General features: G+C 43.7%; 1 protein-coding gene across 1 annotated transcript in view; it reads left to right on the top strand.

Annotated features, from left to right (window-relative positions):
• The window catches only part of LOC120054201 (PHD finger protein 21A-like), a 100,032-nt gene extending 77,171 nt beyond the window's left edge, over positions 1-22,861 (top strand). The window contains exons 9-17 of the mRNA XM_039001657.1: positions 40-135; positions 3,515-3,566; positions 3,677-3,756; positions 4,068-4,128; positions 17,404-17,576; positions 18,258-18,413; positions 18,823-18,898; positions 19,069-19,172; positions 20,267-22,861. Coding sequence (XP_038857585.1) covers positions 40-135; positions 3,515-3,566; positions 3,677-3,756; positions 4,068-4,128; positions 17,404-17,576; positions 18,258-18,413; positions 18,823-18,898; positions 19,069-19,172; positions 20,267-21,022 — 1,554 coding nt within the window. The 3' untranslated portion in view covers positions 21,023-22,861. The remainder of the gene's footprint in view (positions 1-39; positions 136-3,514; positions 3,567-3,676; positions 3,757-4,067; positions 4,129-17,403; positions 17,577-18,257; positions 18,414-18,822; positions 18,899-19,068; positions 19,173-20,266) is intronic.
• The last annotated feature ends 374 nt before the right edge of the window (positions 22,862-23,235 follow it).

The raw sequence follows: 23,235 nt of genomic DNA, 5'->3' as shown, positions 1-23,235 counted from the left end.
CATGTTTTAAGAGCATTGTTTTCCTCCCTCTGTTTCCAGACTGTTAAAGCACGGGGGGGATTTGGGCAGAAGATGTTGGTGAGCAGGACCCCTCTGTCTCCAGCACCCAGACTAAAGAGAGAGGACAATCCTCAGGTACACTGGAGATGGAGCTTATGCTTCATTCTGAACTTGGGGTCAAACCTGCATAACAAATACATACCATACTTTTTTGAATGTCAGCCTACTGATAGAACCTTAAAGTTCTTCACAGATGACTCTGTAAACGGAGGCAGGCTTTGCCAAAGATGTAGTGTAAACATAAAGTAATTTATAGATACAGTATACACTACATGACAAAGTAGAGTGGCAAGAAAAAGTATGTGAACCCTTTGGAAATACCTGTCTTTCTGCATAAATTGGTCATACAATTTGATCTGATCTTCATCTAAGTCACAACAATATACAAACACAGTTTGCTTAAACTAATAACACACAAACAATTATACGTTTTCATGTCTTTATTGAACACACTGCGTAAACATTCACAGTGCAGGGTGGGGAAAAGTATGTGAATCCTTGGATTTAATAACTGGTTGACCCTCCATTGGCAGCAAAACCTCAACCAAACGTTTTCTGTAGTTGCGGATCAGACCTGCACAACAGTCAGGAGGACCATTCCTCTTTACAAAACTGTTTCAGTTCAGCAATATTCTTGGGATATTTGGTGTGAACCGCTCTCGAGGTCATGCTACAGTATTTTAAATTGGGTTGAGGTCGGGACTCTGACTGGGCCACTCCAGAAGGCGTATTTTCTTCTTTTGAAGCCATTCTGTTGTTGATTCACTTCTGTGTTTTGGGTCGTTGTCCTGTTGCATCACCAGATACACCATTCTGTTGAGCTTCAATTGGCGAACAGGTAGCCTAACATTCTCCTGCTAAATGTCTTGATAAACTTTGGAATTTATTTATCCGTCAATGATAGCAAGCTGTCCAAGCCCTGAGGCAGCAAAGCAGCCCCAAACCTCAATGCTCCCTCCACCATACTTTACAGTTGGGATGAGGTTTTGATGTAGGTGTGCTGTGCATTTTTTTCTCCACACATAGTGTTGTGTGTTCCTTCCAAACAACTCAACTGTAGTTTAATCTGTCCACAGAATATTTTGCCAGTAGTGCTGTGGAACATCCAGGTGTACTTTTGCAAACTTCAGACATGTAGCTATGTTTTGTTGGACAGCAGTGGCTTCTTCCGTGGTGTCCTCCCATGAACACCATTCTTGTTTAGTGTTTTACGTATCATAGACTCGTCAACAGAGATGTTAGCATGTTCCAGAGATTTCTGTTAGTCTTTAGCTGACACTAGGATTCTTCTTAACCTCATTGAGCATTCTGCGCTGTGCTCTTGCAGTCATCTTTGCAGGATGGCCACTCCTAGGGAGAGTAGCAACAGTGCTGAACTTTCTCCATTCATAGACAATTTGTCTTACCGTGGACTGATGAACATCAAGGCTTTTAGAGATACTTTTGGAACCCTTTCCAGCTTTATGCAAGTCAACAATTCTTAGTCTTAGGCCTTCTGAGATCTCTTTTGTTCAAGGCATGGTTCACATCAAGCAATGCTTCTTGTGAATATCAAACTCAAATTTTGTGAGTGTTTTTTATAGGGCAAGGCAGCTCCAACCAACATCTCCAATCTCGTCTCATTGATTGGAATCCAGGTTAGCTGACTCCAAGTCATTAGCCGAGGGGTTACATTTTCCAAACTACGTATATTTTCCAACCTACACTGTGAATGTTTAAATGATGTATTCAATATAGACAAGGAAAATACAAGAATGTGTCTGTTATTAGTTTAACCACACTATGTTTGTCTATTGTTGTGACTTAGATGAAGATCAGACCAAATTTCATGACCAATTTATGCAGAAATCCAGGTAATTCCAAAGGGTTCACATACTTTATCTTGCCACTGTTATAAATATCTGCTCATCGAACATCTCATTCCAAAATCATGGGCATTAATATGGAGTTGGTCCCCCCTTTGATGCTATAACAGCCTCTACTCTTCTGGGAAGGCTTTCCACTAGATGTTGGAACATTGCTGCGGGGACTTGCTTCCATTCAGCCAAATTAAAATTCAAATGTATTTATTTATATAGCCCTTCTTACATCAGCTGATATATCAAAGTGCTGTACAGAAACCCAGCCTAAAACCCCAAACAGCAAGCAATGCAGGTGTAGAAGCACGGTGGCTAGAAAAAACTCCCTAGAAAGGCCAAAACCTAGGAAGAAACCTAGAGAGGAACCAGGCTGTGAGGGGTGGCCAGTCCTCTTCTGGCTGTGCCGGGTGGAGATTATAACAGAACATGGCCAAGATGTTCAAATGTTCATAAATGACCAGCATGGTCAAATAATAGTAATCACAGTGAACAGGTCAGGGTTCCATAGCCACAGGCAAAACAGTTGAAACTGGAGCAGCAGCACGGCCAGGTGGACTGGGGACAACAAGGAGTCATCATGTCAGGTAGTCCTGAGGCATGGTCCTGGGGCTCAGGTCCTCCGAGAGAGAGAAAGAAAGAAAGAAAGAAAGAAAGAAAGAAAGAAAGAGAGAATTAGAGAGAGCATACTTAAATTCACAGAGGACACCGGATAAGACAGGAGAAATACTCCAGATATAACAGACTGACCCTAGCCCCCCGACACATAAACTACTGCAGCATAAATACTGGAGGCTGAGACAGGAGGGGTCAGGAGACACTGTGGCCCCGCCACAAGAGCATTAGTGAGGTTGGGTACTGATGTTAGGCGATTAGTAGCTTTCTCCTGGCATCCACCAAAGCCAGATTCGTCTGTCGGACTGCCAGATGGTGAAGCGTGATTCGTCACTCCAGAGAACGCGTTTCTACTGCTCTAGAGTCCAATGGCGGTGAGCTTTACACCACTCCAGCCGACGCTTGGCATTGTGCATGGTGATCTTAGGCTTGTGTGTGGCTGCTCAGCCATGGAAACCCATTTCATGAAGCTCCTAATGAACTGTTATTGTGCTGACGTTGCTTCCAGTGGCAGTTTGGAACTCGGTAGTGGGTGTTGCAACCGAGGACAGACTATATTTTTACGCGCTCCAGCACTTGCCGGTCCAGTTCTGTGAGTTTGTGTGGCCTACCATTTCGTCGCTAAGCCGTTGTTGCTCCTAGACGTTTCCACTTCACAATAACAGCACTTACAGTTGACCGGGGCAGCTCTAGCAGGGCAGAAATTTGTCGAACTAGAGAGGTGGCATCCTATGACGGTTCCACGTTGAAAGTCACTGAGCTCTTCAGTAAGGCAATTCTATGAAGATTGCATGGCTGTGTGCTCGATTTTTTTATTACCTTGTCAGCAAGGGTGTGGCTGAAATAGCCGAATCCACTAATTTGAAGGGATGTCCACATACTTTTTTATATATAGTGTATATGTTCATGTTAGGAATTCTCCTCACAGAGGGCACCATTTATGGAGGGGGTTGTCCTAATACTCTTTTATTGTTTCCCCCCAGAAGCTTGCCTTCATGGTGTCCCTCGGACTTGTTACCCATGACCATTTGGAAGGTAAGCACTGCCAGTTTCGCCTGAAGTAAATTCCAGTTCCTACATTCACCCACATTCCCTAGGAGCGTATACTGCAATGCCTGTATTAATATACCACTCTGTGGTTATAGAAATTCAGAGGAGGAGGCAGGAGCGTAAGCGAAGAACAACGGCCAATCCGGTGTACAGTGGAGCTGTGTTTGAGCCTGAGGTATGGACTTGCACTGCTGTTCTTCCACTTATCAAACATTTTTGATAGTGTAACCACACATTATTACAACAGCCCGATACACAATGTGTTTCTTATTCAATTGGATGCCAGTGCACATGCTTTTTAAAATGCGAGCATAATACCCACTGTTTTAAATGTGCATATCTGAATGAATGAAGGTAGGATCTGGCCCTGTGTAGCGTATGAATAGCAAACAGGTTTTCTTTTTGAGTGAGTGACATGACAGACTTGCAGTCAAATCACAGCTGTATTTCTTCTCCCGCATGCGTGTTCCCATCCACGCTGTGCAGAGGAAGAAGAGTGCAGTGACCTACCTCAACACTCCGCTCCACCAGGGCACCAGGAAGAGAGGTCAGTATCCACTCAACAACTGCACATACACCTTCTCCAATGCCCAGGACATATACAGGTCACTGCCAAAATAATGGAATCGCCAACATAACGTGTCTCAATAGGGTCGCCAGAACAGCTTCAAAGCAACTTGGCGTAGATTCTACAAGTGTCTGGAGCTCTATTGGAGGGATGCAACATCATTCTCCCACAGTTCTTCCATAGTTTGTTGTTTTGTTGCTGGCGGTGGAAAACGCTGTCTCAGGTGCCGCTCCAGAATCTCCTATACGTGTTCAATTGGGTTCAATCAGTACCACTGTTCCTCATGAAACACAGCAAGTTGAGCAGTCTTCATCACCGAAGCCCCTGCCAAACGTGCCCCAACAATCACCCCTCGTTCAATGTCACTGAAATCTCTTCTTCTAGCCATGGTAGCCAAAGTAATGGGCAAGTGGGCCTGCCCAGCATTTTTATACATGACCCTAAGCATGGTGGGATGTTAATTGCTTAATTAACTCAGGAACCACACCTGTGTGGAAGCATTTGCTTACTTTGTATCCCTCATTTACGCAAGTGTTTCCTTTATTTTGGCAGTTCCCTGTACATGTTAATATAGATTCCTGAGCTGGCCTATATTTGATGCTTGTATGTTCTAATCTATTCAATGTATATGGTACGAAATGCTGTGAGTCTCTCTCTCTCACACACACACACACACATTTTCTGCTGATACCTCTTTGCTTGCTGGCCGAATCCTGCACAGGGACACTTAAGCATGAAACACACTCACTGTCGATAGACTGCCAATAGGTACGTATCACAGTGAGAGGCCATTCCTTCTCTTGCTAGAACAAAACTGGTACGAGCTGCGTGCCAACCTGGTATCGACGAACGTGCCGTTTCTACTTGTAGAATTGCAATTCTCGGCAGTGGCCAACAACTTGACTTTGAACTAATCATTCTAAAATGTATTAAATAAGAAATATGTCTTCAGCGATCTGCGCACAATACCCCATAATGACAAAGCGAAAACAGGTTTTTAGAAATGTTTCAAAAATCATAAATACCTTTACATAAGTATTCAGACCCTTTGCTATGAGACTCGAAATTGAGTTCAGGTGCATCCTGTTTCCATTGATCTATAGTAAATTCTGTTGATTGGACATGATTAGACACCTTTCTAAATAAGGTCCCACAGTTGACAGTGCATGTCAGAGCAAAAACCAAGCAATGAGGTCATCCATAGAAATTGCCCGTAGACCTCTGAGACAGGATTGTGTCGATGCACAGATCTGGGGAAGGGTACCAATACATTTCTGTAGCATTGAATGTCCCCAAGAACACAGTGGCCTCCATCATTCTTAAATGGAAGAAGTTTGGAACCACCAAGACTCTTCCTAGAGCTGGCTGCCTGGCCAAACTGAGCAATTGGGGGAGAAGGGCCTTGGTCAGGGAGGCCTTTATGGTAGAGTGGCCAGACGGAAGCCCCTCCTCGGGAAAAGACACATGACAGCCCTCTTGGAGTTGCTGAAAGGCACTTAATTGACTCTCTCATCTGATGAAACCAAGATTAAACTCTTTGGCCTGGAATGCCAAGCGTCACATCTGGAGGAAACCTGGCACCATCCCTACGGTGAAGCATGGTGGTGGCAGCATCATGCTGTGGGCATGTTTTTCAGCTGCAGGGACTGGGAGACTAGTAAGGATTGAGGGAAAGATGAACAGAGAAAAGTACAGAGATCCTTGATGAAAACTTGCTCCAGAGCACTCAGGACCTCAGACTGGGGTGAAGGTTCACCTTTCAACAGGACAACGAGCCTAAGCACACAGCCAAGACAACTCAGGAGTGGCTTCGGGACAAGTCTCTTAATGTCCTGGAGTGTCCCAGCCAGAGCCCGGACTTGAACCCGATCGAACATCTCTGGAGAGACCTGAAAATAGCTGTGCAGCGACTCTCCCCATCCAACCTGACAGACCTTGAGACGATCTGCAGAGAAGAATTGGAGATACTCCCCAAATACAGGTGTGTCAAGCTTGTAGCGTCATACCCAAGAAGACTTGAGGCTGTAATCGCTGCCAAAGGTACTTCAGCAAAGTACTGAGTAAAGGGTCTGAATACTGATGATATACAGTATGATATTTCCTTCTTTTTTTAATCATTTGCGGAAAAAATTAAACCTGTTTTTGCTTCGTCATTATGGGATATTGTGTGAAGATTGAGGGGGAAAAAACTATTTAATACATTTTAGAATAAGGCTGTAACGTAAAAAAAATGTGGGGAAATTCAAGGGGTCTGAATACTTTCCGAATGCACTGTATTAAATCACAATGGATTAGTTTACATGAAACGGCTGCCGAGTTAGTGCAGTGCCCTTAGCTAGTTGTGTGTGTCTCCCTGTGTGTGTCTCCCTGCACTTACTGAGAGACTTCTATTCTGACCTCGAAGACTTGATTAAAAAGACCGCTTTTTCTTTATCCCGAGTGGGGCTCCTGAGGTTACACACACACACACACCACTGACCAAAAAGTTATTTTGTTGGCATTTACGTATGTCCCCATTACCAGGAAAACATAATCAAAACCTATTTCTTTCATTTACTTGCTGTGCTGTTTCGTTGTTCATTTGTTCAGTCGTTTCATTCTCAACCAGGATTTCTAGGGAACGCTGTTTGGGTCTTTGCGTGTCAAAAAAGATACACGTCAAATACGCTTGTTGACCAATCAGAACCTGAATATGACTGCATGTCACAATAATTTAACGAGTTCATATTTTTTTTTACGTAGTTATTACATATTGAATACACTATCACTTGTATTTCATATGTCACAACGATTCATCAATACGTATGCTACGATGCTGGTAAAGTTGTCTCGCGCACCTACAGTGCTGGTCATTAAAAAAAAGCTAGCTAGCTCATGGATGCAAACAATGTTCTTCCCGAAAAACATAGCAAAACGATATAATCTATTTCAGTAGCTATAGTTAGCTAACAAACTTTATAGCTAGGTGTCAACATCTAAAACGACCTTAATTTATAAGTCAGTTCTTATTTGATTATTAATGGTGGTCGGACCCATCTTTGTGAAGCTAGCCACAATAAGGATTAGCCACAATAGGGGAATTTGCGGTTAGCCTTCAAAATAAAAGTATGTAATTGACAGTCCCACTTGGCCAAAAGCCAGAGAAAATGCAGAGCGCCAAATTCAAATAAATTACTATAAAAATCTAACTTTCATTAAATCACACATGAAAGATACCATTAAAGCTACACTTGTTGTGAATCCAGCCAACATGTCAGAATTCAAATAGGCTTTTCGGCGAAAGCAAACGATGCTATTATCTGAGGATAGCAACAGAGTAAACAAAGAGAGAGAGGCATATTTCAACCCTGCAGGCGCGACACAAAACGCAGAAATAAAAATATAATTCATGCCTTACCTTTGACGAGCTTCTGTTGTTGGCACTCCAATATGTCCCAAAAAACATCACAAATGGTCCTTTTGTTCGATTAATTCCGTCGATATATATCCAAAATGTCCATTTATTTGGCGCGTTTGATCCAGAAAAACACCGGTTCCAACTTGTGCAACGTTACTACAAAATATCTCAAAAGTTACCTGTAAACTTTGCCAAAACATTTCAAACTACTTTTGTAATACAACTTTAGGTATTTTTTTACGTAAATAATCGATAAAATTGAAAACGGGTTGATCTGTGTTCAATACAGGATTAAAACAAACTGTAGCTAGCTTTCTGGTCATGCGCCTCTATCTAACAGGACACTTCCAGTGACCCTAGTTCAAGATGGCCGTACTTCTTCATTACACAAAGGAATAAATCTCAACCAATTTCTAAAGACTGTTGACATCCAGTGGAAGCGGTAGGAACTGCAAGAAGGTCAATTAGAAATCTGGCTTCCCAATGAAAGTCCGTTAAAAAGAGAGTGACCTCAAAAAAAATAAACTGAAGGGTTTGTCCTCGGGGTTTCACCTGCTAAATAAGTTCTGTTATACTCACAGACATGATTCAAACAGTTTTAGAAACTTCAGAGTGTTTCCTATCCAAATCTACTAATAATAAGCATATCTTATCCTCTGGGGATGAGTAGCTGGCAGTTGAATTTGGATATGCTTTTCATCCAAACGTGAAAATGCTGCCCCCTATCCTAGAGAAGTTAAGGAGCGAGTAAGCATATGAAATGGCTAAGGTGAGCGTAAACGTGAGCTTTTGAAACGGGTCCTATATGCTAGATTGAGAGTTTTTTGGCAACTTTAGTTGGGAATGATACAAACCTTACAATGTCTTAGAAATCAAAACATATATGGGCTGCATGATGCGACTATAGGCTATTGAGAAAGTCGCAAAAAAAAGCTTGTGCACTGTTCTTTGCCTCTCAGGCTGCACACGCTGTTCTCTCAAGTGATCATATTTTCAGCCATCAGACTATTCTCAATTGAATCTTGCCTTTACTAATATGTAACATTTGTTTCTATTTAGAATGGCCCATTACCAAATGGGCAGGAACATGGGCAGGGGGAAGAAACATGTCATCCTTATGCACGCAAATAGCTTTTTCAATCATGCCTGGTAGGCAACGTTTATTTCACTCCACCCATCAACCACTGAGGAGCCTGCAGCCTCTCCCTGCGTGACAGGTGATATTCCGCCCAACTCTGTATGCCATGAGCTCTCCAACGCTGTTCCTGTAGTTACCCTTGCTAATTTGGCAAACCAAGTGAAATCTGTTCGGGAACATCGATAGTTACATGTTTTCACAACTAAACATATTTCATTAAACTATTGACAGCCCCCCTCTGCACTCTCAAGAAAGGAATGAAGGAGAGAGGGGAGGAGACGGAAATGCACGGTGGTGAGATATTCTGTAGCTAAAGGTAATATGTCAGCCTATTAATTATGAAAATATTTAAAAAATGCCCTATTACTAGGCTATTCAAAATCAAATACAAATTCACTATAATTGTAGGCTAACTCTGTAAGCTGCCCTGCACAATCAATGAACCCACAGCATCGCCTATATACGTTCTCTCCCAGACTCCTGGATAGAAAGTTTGGACTGGTTTAAGGTGGACTGGTATAATAATACAGTCCACACTTAAAGGCGATACTAGATTTTTAATTTTGGAGTATAGCCTAGACCATGGGTGAGCAACTCCAGTCCTTGAGGGCCTGATTGGTGTCACTTTTTCTCCATCCCTAGCAAACACAGCTGATTAATCAAATTGCATTCTAAACGGAAGATCATGATTAGGTGATTATTGGAGTCAGGTGTGTTAGCTGGAGCTGGGACAAAACTGACACCAATCAGGCACTCGAAGACTGGAATTGCCCAGCTCTGGCATAGACCATGGGTCACCAACCTTTTCTAGCATGAGAGCTACTATAAAAAAAAATGTAACATGTCGCGAGCTACAATTTCTTCATTTTTTTATAGCTTTCAAAGTCTAGCTAGTTCTCTTCTCCTCTCCCCTTCCGGGTCCTTTCTGTCAATATACCTGGTAAAATAATGGTTAATAAACAACTGCAAAGGGGGCCCTATAAAATCTGTCATTCTTTTCCCCAAATTATGTTACATTTTTTCACTCTTAAAATTACAATTGTTCATAGAGAACCAATGAAATTGGATGTTCTGAGTCCACGTCAATTCTTAAATCACAACGGTATTTAAAATGGAGCCGGAAGAAATGGCAGCAGTTTTACCGACGTCTAACCAATTGTGCTATTATGTGGGGTTTTTTGCGTTATTTGTAACTTATTTTGTACATAATGTTTCTGCCACCATATCTTACAGCAAAAAAATAATTTCTGAATATCAGGACAGCGATCACTCCTCGGATTAGACAAATACTTTTTCTTCAACAACAGGAAGCACAGGATATACTGCGAACACCCAACAAGGCCGACATCCCCGTTATTGGAAAGAGAAAGAGACGCAGGTACAGAGGACACAGAGGATCCGGAGAAGGCGAGTGGGAAAGCTTCCGTTACCGTCAATATTACTCGCCAACGTACAATCATTGGAAAATTAATTAGACGAGGTACGATCACAAATATCCTACCAACGGGACATCAAAAACTGTAACATCTTATGTCTCATGGAATCGTGGCTGAATGATGACATGGACATTCAGCTAGCAGGATACGAGGGGGGGGGGGGGGGGGGGGTCCGTGCATATTTGTAAACAACAGCTGGTGCACAAAATCTAAGGAAGTGTCTAGATTTTGCTCGCCTGAAGTAGAGTTTCTTATGATAAACTGTAGACCACACTATTTGCCAAGAGAGTTTTCATCTTTACTTTTCATGGCTGTTTATTTACCATCGCAGACGGACACTGGCACTAAGACCGCACTCAGTCAGCTGTATAAGGTAATAAGCAAACAGGAAACCGCTCACCCAGAGGTGGCGCTCCTAGTGTCCGGGAACTTTAATGCAGGGAAACTTAAATCAGTTTTACCTCATTTTTATCAACATAGGAAAAAAAATCTAGATCACCTGTACTCCACACACAGAGACGCATATAAAGCTCTTCCTCACCCTCCATTTGGTCAATCTGACCACAATTCTATTCTCCTGATTCCTGCTTACAAGCAAATATTAAAGCAAGAAGCACCAGTGACTCGGTCTATAAAAAAGTGGTCAGATGAAGCAGATGCTAAAGTACAGGACTGTTTTGCTATCACAGACTGGAATATGTTCCGGGATTCTTTCGATTGCATTGAGGAGTACACCACATCAGTCACTGGCTTTATCAATAAGTGCATCGAGGACGTCATCCCCAAAGTGACTGTGCGTACATACCCCAACCAGAAGCCATGGATTACAGGCAACATTCGCACTGAGCTAAAGGGTAGAGCTGCCGCTTTCAAGGTGCGGCACTCTAACCCGGAAGCTTATAAGAAATCCTACTATGCCCTCTGACGAACCATCAAACAGGCAAAGCTCCAATACAGGGCTAAGATTGAATTGTACTACACCGGCTCCAATGCTCGTCTTATGTGGCAGGGCTTGCAAACTATTACAGACTACAAAGGGAAGCACAGCCGAGAGCTGCCCAGTGACACGAGCCTACCAGACCAGCTAAATCACTTCTATGCTCTCTTCGAGGCAAGCAACACTGAGGCATGCATGAGAGCATCAGCTGTTCCGGACGACTGTGTCTCTCCGTAGCCGACGTGAGTAAGACCTTTAAACAGGTCAACATTCACAAGGCCGCGGGGCCAGACGGATTACCAGGACTTGTGCTCCGGGCATGTGCTGACCAACTGGCAGGTGTCTTCACTGACATTTTCAACATGTCCCTGATTGAGTCTGTAATACCAACATGTTTCAAGCAGAATCCTCAACACGTGGGCCCCTCAGGGCCAGCCTATAGGGAGGAGGTCAGAGACCTGGCCGGGTAACCAAGACTAAGGAGATGATTGTGGACTACAGGAAAAGGAGGAACGAGCATGCCATCATTCTCATCGACAGGGCTGTAGTGGAGCAGGTTGAGAGCTTCAAGTTCCTTGGTGTCCATATCACCAACAAACTAGAATGGTCCAAACACACCAAGACAGTCATAAAGAGGGGACAACAATGCCTATTCCCCCTCAGGAAACTATACAGTTTTGGCATGGGTGCTCAGATCCTCAAAAGTTTCTTTAGCTTCAACATCGAGAGCATCCTGACTGGTTGCATCACTGCCTGGTACTGCAACTGCTCGGCCTCCGACCGCAAGGCACTACAGACGGTAGTGCATACAGCCCAGTACATCACTGGGGCTAAGCTGCCTGCCATCCAGGACCTCAGAGGAAAGCCCTAACAATTGTCAAAGACCTCACCCTCCCCAGTCAGACTGTTCTCTCTACTACCACATGGCAAGCGGTACCGGAGCGCCAAGTCTAGGACCAAAAGTCTTCTCAACAGCTTTTACCCCCAAGCCATAAGACTCCTGAACAGGTAATCAAATGGCTACCCGGACTATTTGCATTGTTTGTGTCTGTGTGTGTGTGTGTGTGCGTGTGTGCGTGCGTGCGTGTCCCAACCCCTCTTTACACTGCTGCTACTCTATGTTTACCATATATGCATAGTCACTTTAACCATACCAACATGTACATACTACCTCAATTTGCCCGACTAACCGGTGTCACGCCCTTATCTATTTCACCTGTTCCTGTTATTGTCTCCACCCCCTCCAGGTGTCGCTTATTTTCCCCAGTGTATTTATCCCTGTGTTTCCGATCTGTGCCAGTTCGTCTTGTATGTTTAGTCAAGTCAACCAGCGTGTATTTACCGTACTCCTTTTGCTATTCTCCTTTTTCTAGTCCTCCCGGTTTTGACCCTTGCCTGTTTCTGGACTCTGTACCCACCTGCCTGACCATTTCTGCCAGCCTTGACCACGAGCCTGTCTGCCACTCTGTACCTCCTGGACTCTGATCTGGTTTTGACCTTTTTGCCTGTCCACGACCATTCTCTTGTCTACCCCTTTGGATTATTAAACATAGTAAGACTCCAACCATCTGCCTCCTGTGTCTGCATCTGGGTCTTGCCTTGTGCCTTGATAGTACGAACTGGCCATGACAGACCCAGCAGACCTGGACCAGCTCCACCACGCTGTCTCCCTACAGGGAGCCACCATTGGAAGACATGAGGAGTTGTTACATTGCCTTTTGGAAGGGCTCAGTTCCTTGACGGAACACCACAACCATGGATTAAAGGCTATTATGGAGCAAATCAGGGAGTTAGCTCAGATGCTACCTGCCATCTCTGAAAACCCCAATCACCCATTCACTTTCCCCCTATCTGTGGTGAGTTTGTACAGCCTATCCCGGTTCCCCGAGAACCCTCCTCCAGAGCGATATTCGGGGTATCCTGGTTTCCTGCCGGGGTTTTCTTTCTCACTGCTCTCTTATTTTTTAGCTACAGCCATCTTCGTTTCCTTCAGACAGATCGACGATAGAGTATATTATTACGCTAATGTCGGGAAGGGCGCTCTCCTGGGCTACGGCAGTTTGGGAGCAACAATCTGCCATTTGTGGTCATCTGGAGGACTTCATGGCAGAAGTGAGAAAGGTATTTGAGTCTCTGGTTTCTGGGAGAAAGGCGGCCAGTAAACTGCTTGACTTACGTTGCACGTTGGCCGCCGAGAGTGCCTGGAATCCGGAGTCTCTTTTCAATACTTTTTTGCACAGATTATCTGAGGATGTAAAGGATGAGCTAGCTGCTCGGGAATTGCCGATGGATCTCGACTCCCTTATCGCCCGTAACATTAAAATTGATGGACGCCAGCAAGACTGAGAGGTCTGGTCTCGGGCTCACTCGTGCACCCGCTATGGCGCGTTCACCTTCCAAAGACAGCTCTTCCGAGAGGATTCGAAGCCACCCGAGCTCTCTCGGGAATCTACGACGGGTGAGTTGGATACTCCTGATTCTATGCAGTTGGGAAGAGCTAGGTTATCAGTTGGGGAACGTTCACAACGGATGAATAATAACTGTTGTCTGTACTGTGGAGGGGCAGGACACTTTATAGCTACCTGCCCTATTAGGAAACCCTTGTCTCTAGTGGGTACCAGTACTATGGTGAGTCAGACTGGGAGTTCCCTAATTACCATCACACGCACACCCCTTTTTGCTCTTGTGCTGTTGGGAGACCAATCTAAGTCTCTCCGAGTGCTCATTGACTCTGGGGCTGATGAATGTCTTATGGATGCCACGATAGCTTCAGAGCTTGGTATTCCCACTCAGCCTCTCTCTGTGACCATGGATGCTAGGGAACTGGATGGCCGCTCTATAGGGGAAGTCACCCATAGTACTGTGCCCGTTCAATTACAGGTTTCTGGTAACCACAGTGAGACAATACAGTTCCTCATTGCATCTCCCCATGTTCCGGTTGTTTTGGGATTTTCCTAGCTTCAAAAGCACAATCCGATGATTGATTGGACCACAAGCTTCATCGTGGGTTGGAGCCCATTTTGCCATTCCCACTCCATTCAAGCAGCACAGCCTTCCTCAAGTCATCTTTCTCTGGATGTTAGCAAGACTGTGGATGTCTCTGCTCTCCTCACAGAATGCCATGACCTCCTGGAAGTATTCAGTAAGGCACATGCTAATTCCCTTCCCCCGCACCGTCCTTATGATTGTGCCATTGATCTTCTCCCAAGCAGTACACCACGTTGGGGTCGATTGTATTCTCTGTCTGGACCAGAGACCAAAGCTATGGAGGAGTACATAGAGGAGTCTCTGGCCACTGGGGCCGTCCATTCGTCTGCATCTCCTGCCGGCGCAGGGTTTTCCTTTGTGGAGAAGAAGGACATGACCCTGCGTCCGTGCATTGACTACCGGGGACTTAATGACATTACTGTCAAGAATCGTTACACCCTACCTCTCCTCTCCTCGGCGTTTGAACCTCTCCAGGTGGCAACCATATTTTCCAAGTTGGACCTTCAAAATGCCTGCCATCTGGTTCGGATACGCGAGAGGGATGATTAGAGACAGCTTTCAACACAGCCAGTGGACATTATGAGTACCAGGTCATGCCGTTTGGACTCACCAACACCCCCGCTGTTTTCCAGGCTTTGGTCAATGATCTGCTTCGGGACATGCTAAACCAGTTTGTGTTCGTGTACCTTGACAACATCCTGTTTATTTCCCAATCTGCCCAAGAACATGTTCTTGATGTCAGATAGGTCCTTCAGCGCCTCCTGGAGAATCAACTGTTCGTGAAAGCCGAGAAGTGTGAGTTCCACCGCTCTACAATCACCTTTCTGGGATATGTCATTGCTGAGGGCAATGTTCAGATGGATCCTGGAAAGGTGAAAGCAGTGGTGGATTGGCCTCAACCAACGTCCAGGGTGCAGTTGCAACGGTTTCTTGGGTTTGCCACTCTGTACCACCTGGACTTTGATCTGGTTTTGACCTTTTTGCCTGTCCACGACCATTCTCTTGCCTACCCCTTTGGATTATTTATCAAAGTAAGACCCCAACCATCTGCCTCCTGTGTCTGCATCTGGGTCTCGCCTTGATAACCGGTGTCTGTATATAGCCTCGCTACTGTTATAGCCTTGCTACTGTATATAGCCTCGCTACTGTTATTATTCACTGTCTTTTTACTGTTGTTTTTTATTTCCTTATCGATTGTTCACCTAATACCTATTTTTGGGCCTGTTGGTTCAGGCCTGTAAGTAAGCATTTCACTGTTGTATTCGGCGCACGTGACAAATAAACTTTGATTTGATGACACATTTTTGGTGAGTGTAATTCCCCTTTAATTGCTCATCTGGCCCTTTAATTGGGCATGTAGCGAGTGAGTAATATGCCATCTAATGTGCTGGTCTAGCGATGGTTCTGTACAACTGCTTCTCATTTCATGGCAAAGTTTGCAAATAGCAATTAATAGATACAAATGATACTTACTCATGATATACTTCTGCCAGGTAAGCCTACTTTGCGGTTAATATTTATTTGAGAAGGTTTTTGGGAAAGTATTTCTGTCAACCCACAAGACGGTTATAACATCAACTGGCTACACACGGAGTGATAGACAAACGGGCGCACCACACAGACCGACACAAGCAATTTTGCCTGAAAATAATTGGCAGATATTGTCTTAATTATAATTTTTTTAAACCAATAGTGGCTAACCAGGGGTGGGACAATGTTGCGTTGATTAGATAGTAGCTGGGAGCTTGCGGTGTCTGAGACTTGTGAGATTTGTTTATGACAGTTTGCGGTAGAACATGTGAAAATTACATTTTTGACGAGCTACTCACAGGTGGGCTGCGAACTACTGGTAGCTTGTGATTGACCTGTTGGAAACCCCCCATTATTTTAATTCAGGTTTTATTTTTCGTGCTTGGGCTTTATAACAACATCCATAACGACCTTGTTTTCCACTAAGTTTTAACCTGTTGTTGAACTTCTTTCTTCAAATTGATCAATCACAGTGAGTTGGGTTAAAGGGACAATAGAGCTCTGAATACCAGGCCATTAGCGACCTGATGGTCATTAGCAAGTTGGGCACTACCAAGCATGTCCAGGGTGCATAAGAGGAGATTACCGTGACTCAACGATCACGTGGAATTTTACTGCGGTCATGACTCATGACTGCCAGTGTGGCGCCCTTAAAAAAAAAGATTGCCGTTTTTAAAGTGCAGTAACTTCAGTCGACTGTGGTATTTTGGAGACAGTAATTGCAGAATAACTGCAGTGTACTGCACTGTAACTGCAATTACACTGCAAAATTACTGTAGTAAAAAAAACTGTGTTATTTTGGACGCAGTATTTGCAACATACTGCAGTTAGACTGCATTGTACTGCAGTTATACTGCACTCTGATTGCAATCTTTTTTCGTAAGGGCAGTAATACAGTCACCGCAACAGCGCTAGTGGAGTGGGATTTTTGGAGTAGAGGACAGCTTTTGGTAACATAAAATCCTTGCCGGTCCCACTTCCATTCAAGGGGGCTATAGCAAAGTTTTTGCCTTGTCTTTAAATGTTGTGAAAGCAAGGAAGAGTTGGCTTCCCTTGCTAGAATAAGTTAGCTGGCAGCATGTCTAGCTGGCTAAAAACATAGCAAGCTAGCTAACTTTTTTAGCTTCCCACATCCCCATGTGAAATAATCAGATTTATAATATAAAAATATGCCCTGGCAAATATTCGTACTTGGTGTAACCTAAACATTGTCCCAGTTTGACATGCTACTTGTGTATTCATTCCCTTCATTTAAAAATAGAACGTCATCATGTTTTGGTCTGGGAGAAAAAAGCACATGGCTAGCTAGTTGGCTACAGCAGGTTCTACTATTTCACAATAGCCTGTAATCACTAGTTATTACTTCTAAACAAAATACATTTTTGAGTGGATTCTTTTTTTGTTTATAGTCGCTGAAATTATATTTGGTTATCAATGAAAAATAGTCTACTTTGATGAATAGCCTATAGATAAGATCAAGGAACCAAGCGACAACACTGCCCCTACGACTGCGAAAGGAATGAAATGGCGTGTCTCAATTTCCACGTAGTAAAAAAGTATGTTGCATGCTGGAGCGTATTACAAGGAGCCGCCCCTTTTGTGACGAAAAAGGACATGGCAACACTCTTTCGTCTGCGTAGAGCTTGTAGTAAGTTTTAGTGCACTAACTCCGCTCTCTGTGCTTCTCCTACTCTTCCACCCTCAACTCAACACCCTCCCTTTTTCACATTAGCCAACGAGGACCCCCTGTCAAAGGTATGTCAGACAGACGGTTTATTTGTTTGTTTCCTTCCCACTTTTTGTTTTTCGTCTGTCTCATTTCACCCAGGTCGCCCTCCCAAATACAGCAGCGTTCCGAAGCTGGGCAGCCACACCCCGACCTCTCCCTCCAGCTGTCTCACTGCCTCCCCGGCCTCCGAGTGGCCCAACACAGGGGGGAGCTTCCCCTTCCATGTCCATCCCCACCACACTCTCCCCCTGCCCAGCCCCAGCTCTGGGGATGTAAGTAGCAGCTGGAGAGAGCACAGCAGCCTGGACTTTCTGGGGCTCTATCCTAACATACTGACTTCACCTACTCTTGCCCCTCCCTTTTTATATTGGTGGTATTGTCCACAGGCTGTTACAAATACTTTGGTGGAGTTGAAATGTCCCAGTACCTCACGTCTAAAGACCTAGACAAGTACAGACACGTTTTTATTGATTTACTCCCTACTGTCTGATCCTTCATTTTTGATGCAATCTTACAAAGTGAACAGTACTCCTCGCCTCAAATTCAGTACTCCCCCCTACTCTCAAAAAGGAACAAGTGATGCTGCCTGTGTGAAATTGTTACTTTACCTATTTTCTTTTTAAGTAGGATCAGTTAGTTTAGATCTTCTTTTAAATGCCATTAAAAACATACTGCAGTATTAAAGTAGTTTATTACATACTTTAAACTATATTTTTCAAATAGGAAATGCAGAATGGTATCCACAATGGCTTTTAGAATGGGCTTTTCCCATTTCAGTGTTGGAATTACACACATTATTTATTTAAGTGTTATCTTTAAAACAACACAGAAACCGTAATATGATTGGATGATCCTCAAATCAACACACATGGCCCCTCTGCCCTGCCTCTGCACACGTGATTGGTCAGGCCTAGACAGGCAGTGAAACTGATTGGTGCAATTCATCCTGACAGGGAGACATCCATGAGGATTTCTGCACTGTGTGCAAACGCAGTGGCCAGTTGCTCATGTGTGACACATGCTCCTGTGTCTATCACCTGGACTGCCTGGACCCACCCCTGAAAACCATTCCTAAAGGCATGTGGATCTGTCCCAAATGTCATGAGCAGGTAAACGCAGCACCGACAATCGAGGGGCTTGGCCCAGCAGTCCAGTGGTTCAGTAGTATAGATCTGAGAATTTGGCTACTCTTTCTAAGTGGATAATCTATTGACATTGGCAGAGACATAGTTTTCCCCTCAGGCTTTCATCAGCTAGTCCTTATTTCTAGGCGAAAACATTACGACGATATGACTGTTCCTTCCTTTGAACGCTTCAACATGATTCAGTATTGTTTTAAGTAATTCTTTCCCATTTCATTTTGTTAGTGGAGGATGGCATCTTACACTCCCATCTGATTCATTTTGTTTGTTCTTTGTGACATCGCCAAAGGATGACCACAGCATTGTTCTCTTCCACGTCTAGGTAATGTCGTGACTTTGCAATCACAATACAACAAAGCTGTGCTCTTCTCTCCAGATATTGAAAAAAGAAGATTCAATTCAATGGCCAGGAACATTGGCTATTGTTCATTCCTATATCGCCTATAAAGAAGGTAGGAATAGCACACTAAAGACCTTGTGCCTCGGCAAACATCAAATGTGTGGCTCCGTTTCAGTCAGCTGAAGCGGTGGTAGATGAAAGAGTTCCTTCACTGGAATCTCAAACAACCAGATTTCTTTAAAGTCTCACCATTGTCTGTGTGTTGTTTCTGTTTCCTAAAAGCTAAAGAAGAGGAGAAACAAAAACTAATGAAGTGGAGTGCTGAGCTGAAACTGGAGCGAGAACAGTTGGAACAAGGGGTCAAACAACTCAGTAACTCCATAACGGTAAGCTCCATAGTAACCGCAAACCACCTTCATATAAGCGAGTTGTTTTCAGATGGGTGTACTGAAATAGATGGAAGTATTTGAGATCTTGAATAATAGTGTGGCTTAGGTAATTCACGTAACTACCCCTATTGCTTACCAGGCTTTGATGCTCTCTTAGCTTGTGTCATGTTATATCCAGGCTGTATCACAACCATCCGTGATTGGGAGTCCCATAGGGCGGCGCACAATTGGCCCAGCATCGTCTGGGTTTGGCCGGTGTAGACCGTCATTGTAAATAAGAATTTGTTCTTAACTGACTTGCCTAGTTAAATAAAGGTTAAATACATTTTTTAAATGTCATAGAAACGCATCCAAAGATACATTTAGTAGTGCTATAATTAGAGATTGTTCAAAAATTGCCAGAGATGGAGACATCTAGCTTGCTATCTGGCTTGTTAAGAAGCAAATGTGGATCTGTCAGGAACCAACATAATAAATGTAATTTAGCAGACGCTTTTATCCAAAGCGACTTAGTCATGCGTGCATACATTCTACGTATAGGTGTCACCGTGAATCGAAGATATAGCTTAGACTAGTTCCTGGGAGTCTTAATCTGACTGAAAACTATTTGTGTAACCAAATGGAGACATTTGACACCAGATGAGGTGCAGTGATGTAAAATATAAAAAATAACGGTCTAAATATTGAGCCTTGTGGGACCCCACAAGCCATTATTGTATTTTGAAACTGTTCTTTTAAAAGGTAGACTCAGCGAAATAACGTTGCCATGAGCAGCACCGCAGATATTTCGATAAGCGAGATGCAAGACTTTGCTCTCACACAGTCACAGTATCTGTGCATGTGCACAGGTTCGCTTCACGCTGTTACTGCGTGGTAGCCACCGGACCAAAACAGTGATGAAGTTGAACCTCGCGCTTCAACGCTCTTGGTTGTTGCGGAAATTTACCCAATATGCTGATTACTTTCTGCATTTACGTCATATCACTGAGTCTACCTTTAAGTCACTTAATTTATTGGATTCATTTAAGTGACTTAATTTATTATGTCCATTATTCTGAAATGCCCAACCCTGTTTCCTCCCCTCTAAATAGGAATGCATGGAGACCAAAAACACCATCATGTCTCGGCAGAACGAAATGCAAGTTTCGTTGGAGAAGGTCAGACACTTGGTCCGCCTCATTCAGGCTTTCAATTTCGGTCAAACCGTGGAGACCGAGGGTACAGGTGCCTTCACAGAAGACATCACAGAAGACATCGGGGCCAAGGATGCATTTGTCCCAGCTGAAAATGCAGTAGACGCCATCAACACCCATGCTGTAGCAGAAGTCCATATCCAGTCCGTGGATGGGGTAAAGGCCGAGGTCACAGCACTGAACAGCACCAATGTTGAAGCCGGGACGAGGGTTGTTGTAGCTGATGTTGCCACAGACAAGGTAGCAGGAGTCAGTGCTGAGGCTGCTGTTGACATCTGCGTTGAGCCTGCTGCCGAGGTCAGCACCGAGACTGCAGTGGGCAGCAGTGTTGAACCTGTTGCTGAGGTCAATAACGCTGAGGAAGTGACGGAAGCCACCGCAGTAGTCGGTGCAGTGAACTCTACAGTGGCCACAACCAATGCTACCACTGACCTTGTGTGTACTGACATGAGCATGGATGAGAGCTGTACTAACAACACTAACACCATACCTGAGAACAAGGTCACCAACACGAACAGCACAGAGGAGGTGATAGAAGAGGAACAGGAAGAGAACACAAACATTGACAACAGCAGCACCAACAACAGCAAAACCTCAGAACCTTCCCAGCAATCTTTGCAAGCTCTTCTCGACAGTTTGGACAATAAAGACTAACACTCCATCTCTTGGATTGAAAACCCCCCCAACATAAAAAAGAAGACTTTAGCTTTCACTTTTGAAAGGTGACCGAAATTGCCAATCTATATACATACTTGATTCCAATGTATATTCAGACTGTGTAAATAGTAGATCTACAGCCCAAGTCTGATATTGCTATTGGATGCTGTAGGTTATCATACCCCAAACATGGGTGAAAGGGTGGCTTGCCAATTTAAGGATAGAAAAGAACAGTAGTAATGGTAAAAGTAAGATAATTTATAACATCACACCAGTGCGTGCCTGCAACAGTTCCCCTCGGAACTCTCATGGGGGTTGTATCTTAGGTTATCTTCTGTTCCTGGGGATGCAGGTTAGAGATGTCTAAAGACTGCGTGCTGAACAGAGACCGCGTTTCTACGGCATTAACTGAGAGCAAAGTAAAACCAAAAGATAAGCAAAAAAGCTGAGGGGGGCAGGGCTTTGAAAAAGTGTCAGTATTTGTTAACAGTGGGGAAACATTGAGGTGTTTGATCGTCGTTAAAAATCAAATAGGTAAAACAGGAGAGCCTTCAGTTATCCCCAATACCTTCCTCCCCTTTCCCCATTCTCACTCTTACATGACCAATAACTATGGACCCATTTACACAAAACCTCAGGCAAAAAATAAGGAAGTAAAGCAGCATCCATGTGCTTTGGAAGTATGAGGCAAACTGCTTATAGAGCTGGCTGGTTAGGGCCTTGCTGAGGAAGACCCAGGCAACAAAGACGGTCATCTCAAGAGAGAGTGGAGTCAGATCACACATGGTATCTTAAAGTTTTAAAATGGTGTAGATCCAGTGCAGTAATTGAGTTAAATTTGTGAGTCAGTGTCAACTGTGAGCACTAAATGTGAAATTGCAATAATATTGCATTGTCAAAAACAAACACGCAAAAATATATCTGCAGTGTGTTTCTTTTATAGGATAAGATATTCATTCAGGTCTTCCTAGTCTTCAAAAGTAAGTGCATTTCTGTTGCATAAAACAGTTGTTTGTTAATAAATGTTTTTAACTGGCATAGTTTATGCATTTAATTATCTTTTAAAAAGAGGTGACCTTTGCATATTATGAAATGTACGTTTTTGTTTAATTCTGAACTGCCAAAATGCTATTGTATCCAAATATAGCAGGGACATGTCCACTAACTGTATGGAAAGATAAAGTACGAAATGTATTATTCAATATCATCTTGGGAATTGGCAATCCCTGGTAAATAATTGCTTATTCAACAATCTCATCAAAATATCTTTATTTCCTGGAAACTGAAGGGTTTGTTGTATCAGTCCATTTTGGTGATTAAAGCACAAGCTTGCTGCATAACAAATAAGTGCTGAAAAGCTTTTTTGTATGTTACGTATGGAACAAAACAGATTATGCATTTTTTTTTTGTCATGTAATTTAGTCCCCAAAAAATATTTTTGTATGACCCAACTGATCTTTGAGAGTGAGTCTTCGGCCTTGTACAGGAGAAATGTTCCCTCTCTCCTACCGCTGGAACATGCGTGGATAACAGAATTGACCAATGACCCTATCCCCAAAAACTCAATAGATTTGCGCTTCCTCTGGTATTTTTTTTGTAATGCTCCATCAACATAAACTCAGCAAAAAAAGAAACGTCCTCTCACTGTCAACTGCGTTTATTTTCAGCAAACTTAACATGTGTAAATATTTGTATGAACATAACAAGATTCAACAACTGAAGACATAAACTGCACAAGTTCCACCTACATAATGTGTCACTGAACAAAGGGGGTTCAAAATCTAAAGTAACAGTCAGTACCAGCTGCATTAAGTACTGCAGTGCATCTCCTCCTCATGGACTGCACCAGATTTGCCAGTTCTTGCTGTGAGATGTTACCCCACTCTTCCACCAAGGCACCTGCAAGTTCCCGGACATTTCAGGAGGGAATGGCCCTAGCCCTCACCCTCCGATCCAACAGGTCCCAGACGTGCTCAATGGGATTGAGATCCGGGCTCTTTGCTGGCCATGGCAGAACACTGACATTCCTATCTTGCAGGAAATCACGCACAGAACGAGCAGTATGGCTGGTGGCATTGTCATGCTGGAGGGTCATGTCAGGATGAGCCTGCAGGAAGGGTACCACATGAAGGAGGAGGATGTCTTCCCTGTAACGCGTTGAGATTGCCTGCAATGACAACAAGCTCAGTCTGATGATGCTGTGACACACT

This window comes from Salvelinus namaycush, chromosome 9 (genome assembly GCF_016432855.1).
Source record: "Salvelinus namaycush isolate Seneca chromosome 9, SaNama_1.0, whole genome shotgun sequence".
Classification (NCBI taxonomy): domain Eukaryota; kingdom Metazoa; phylum Chordata; class Actinopteri; order Salmoniformes; family Salmonidae; genus Salvelinus; species Salvelinus namaycush.
The sequence above is the reverse complement of the archived record's forward strand: the minus strand, read 5'-3'. Positions and strand labels throughout refer to the sequence as shown.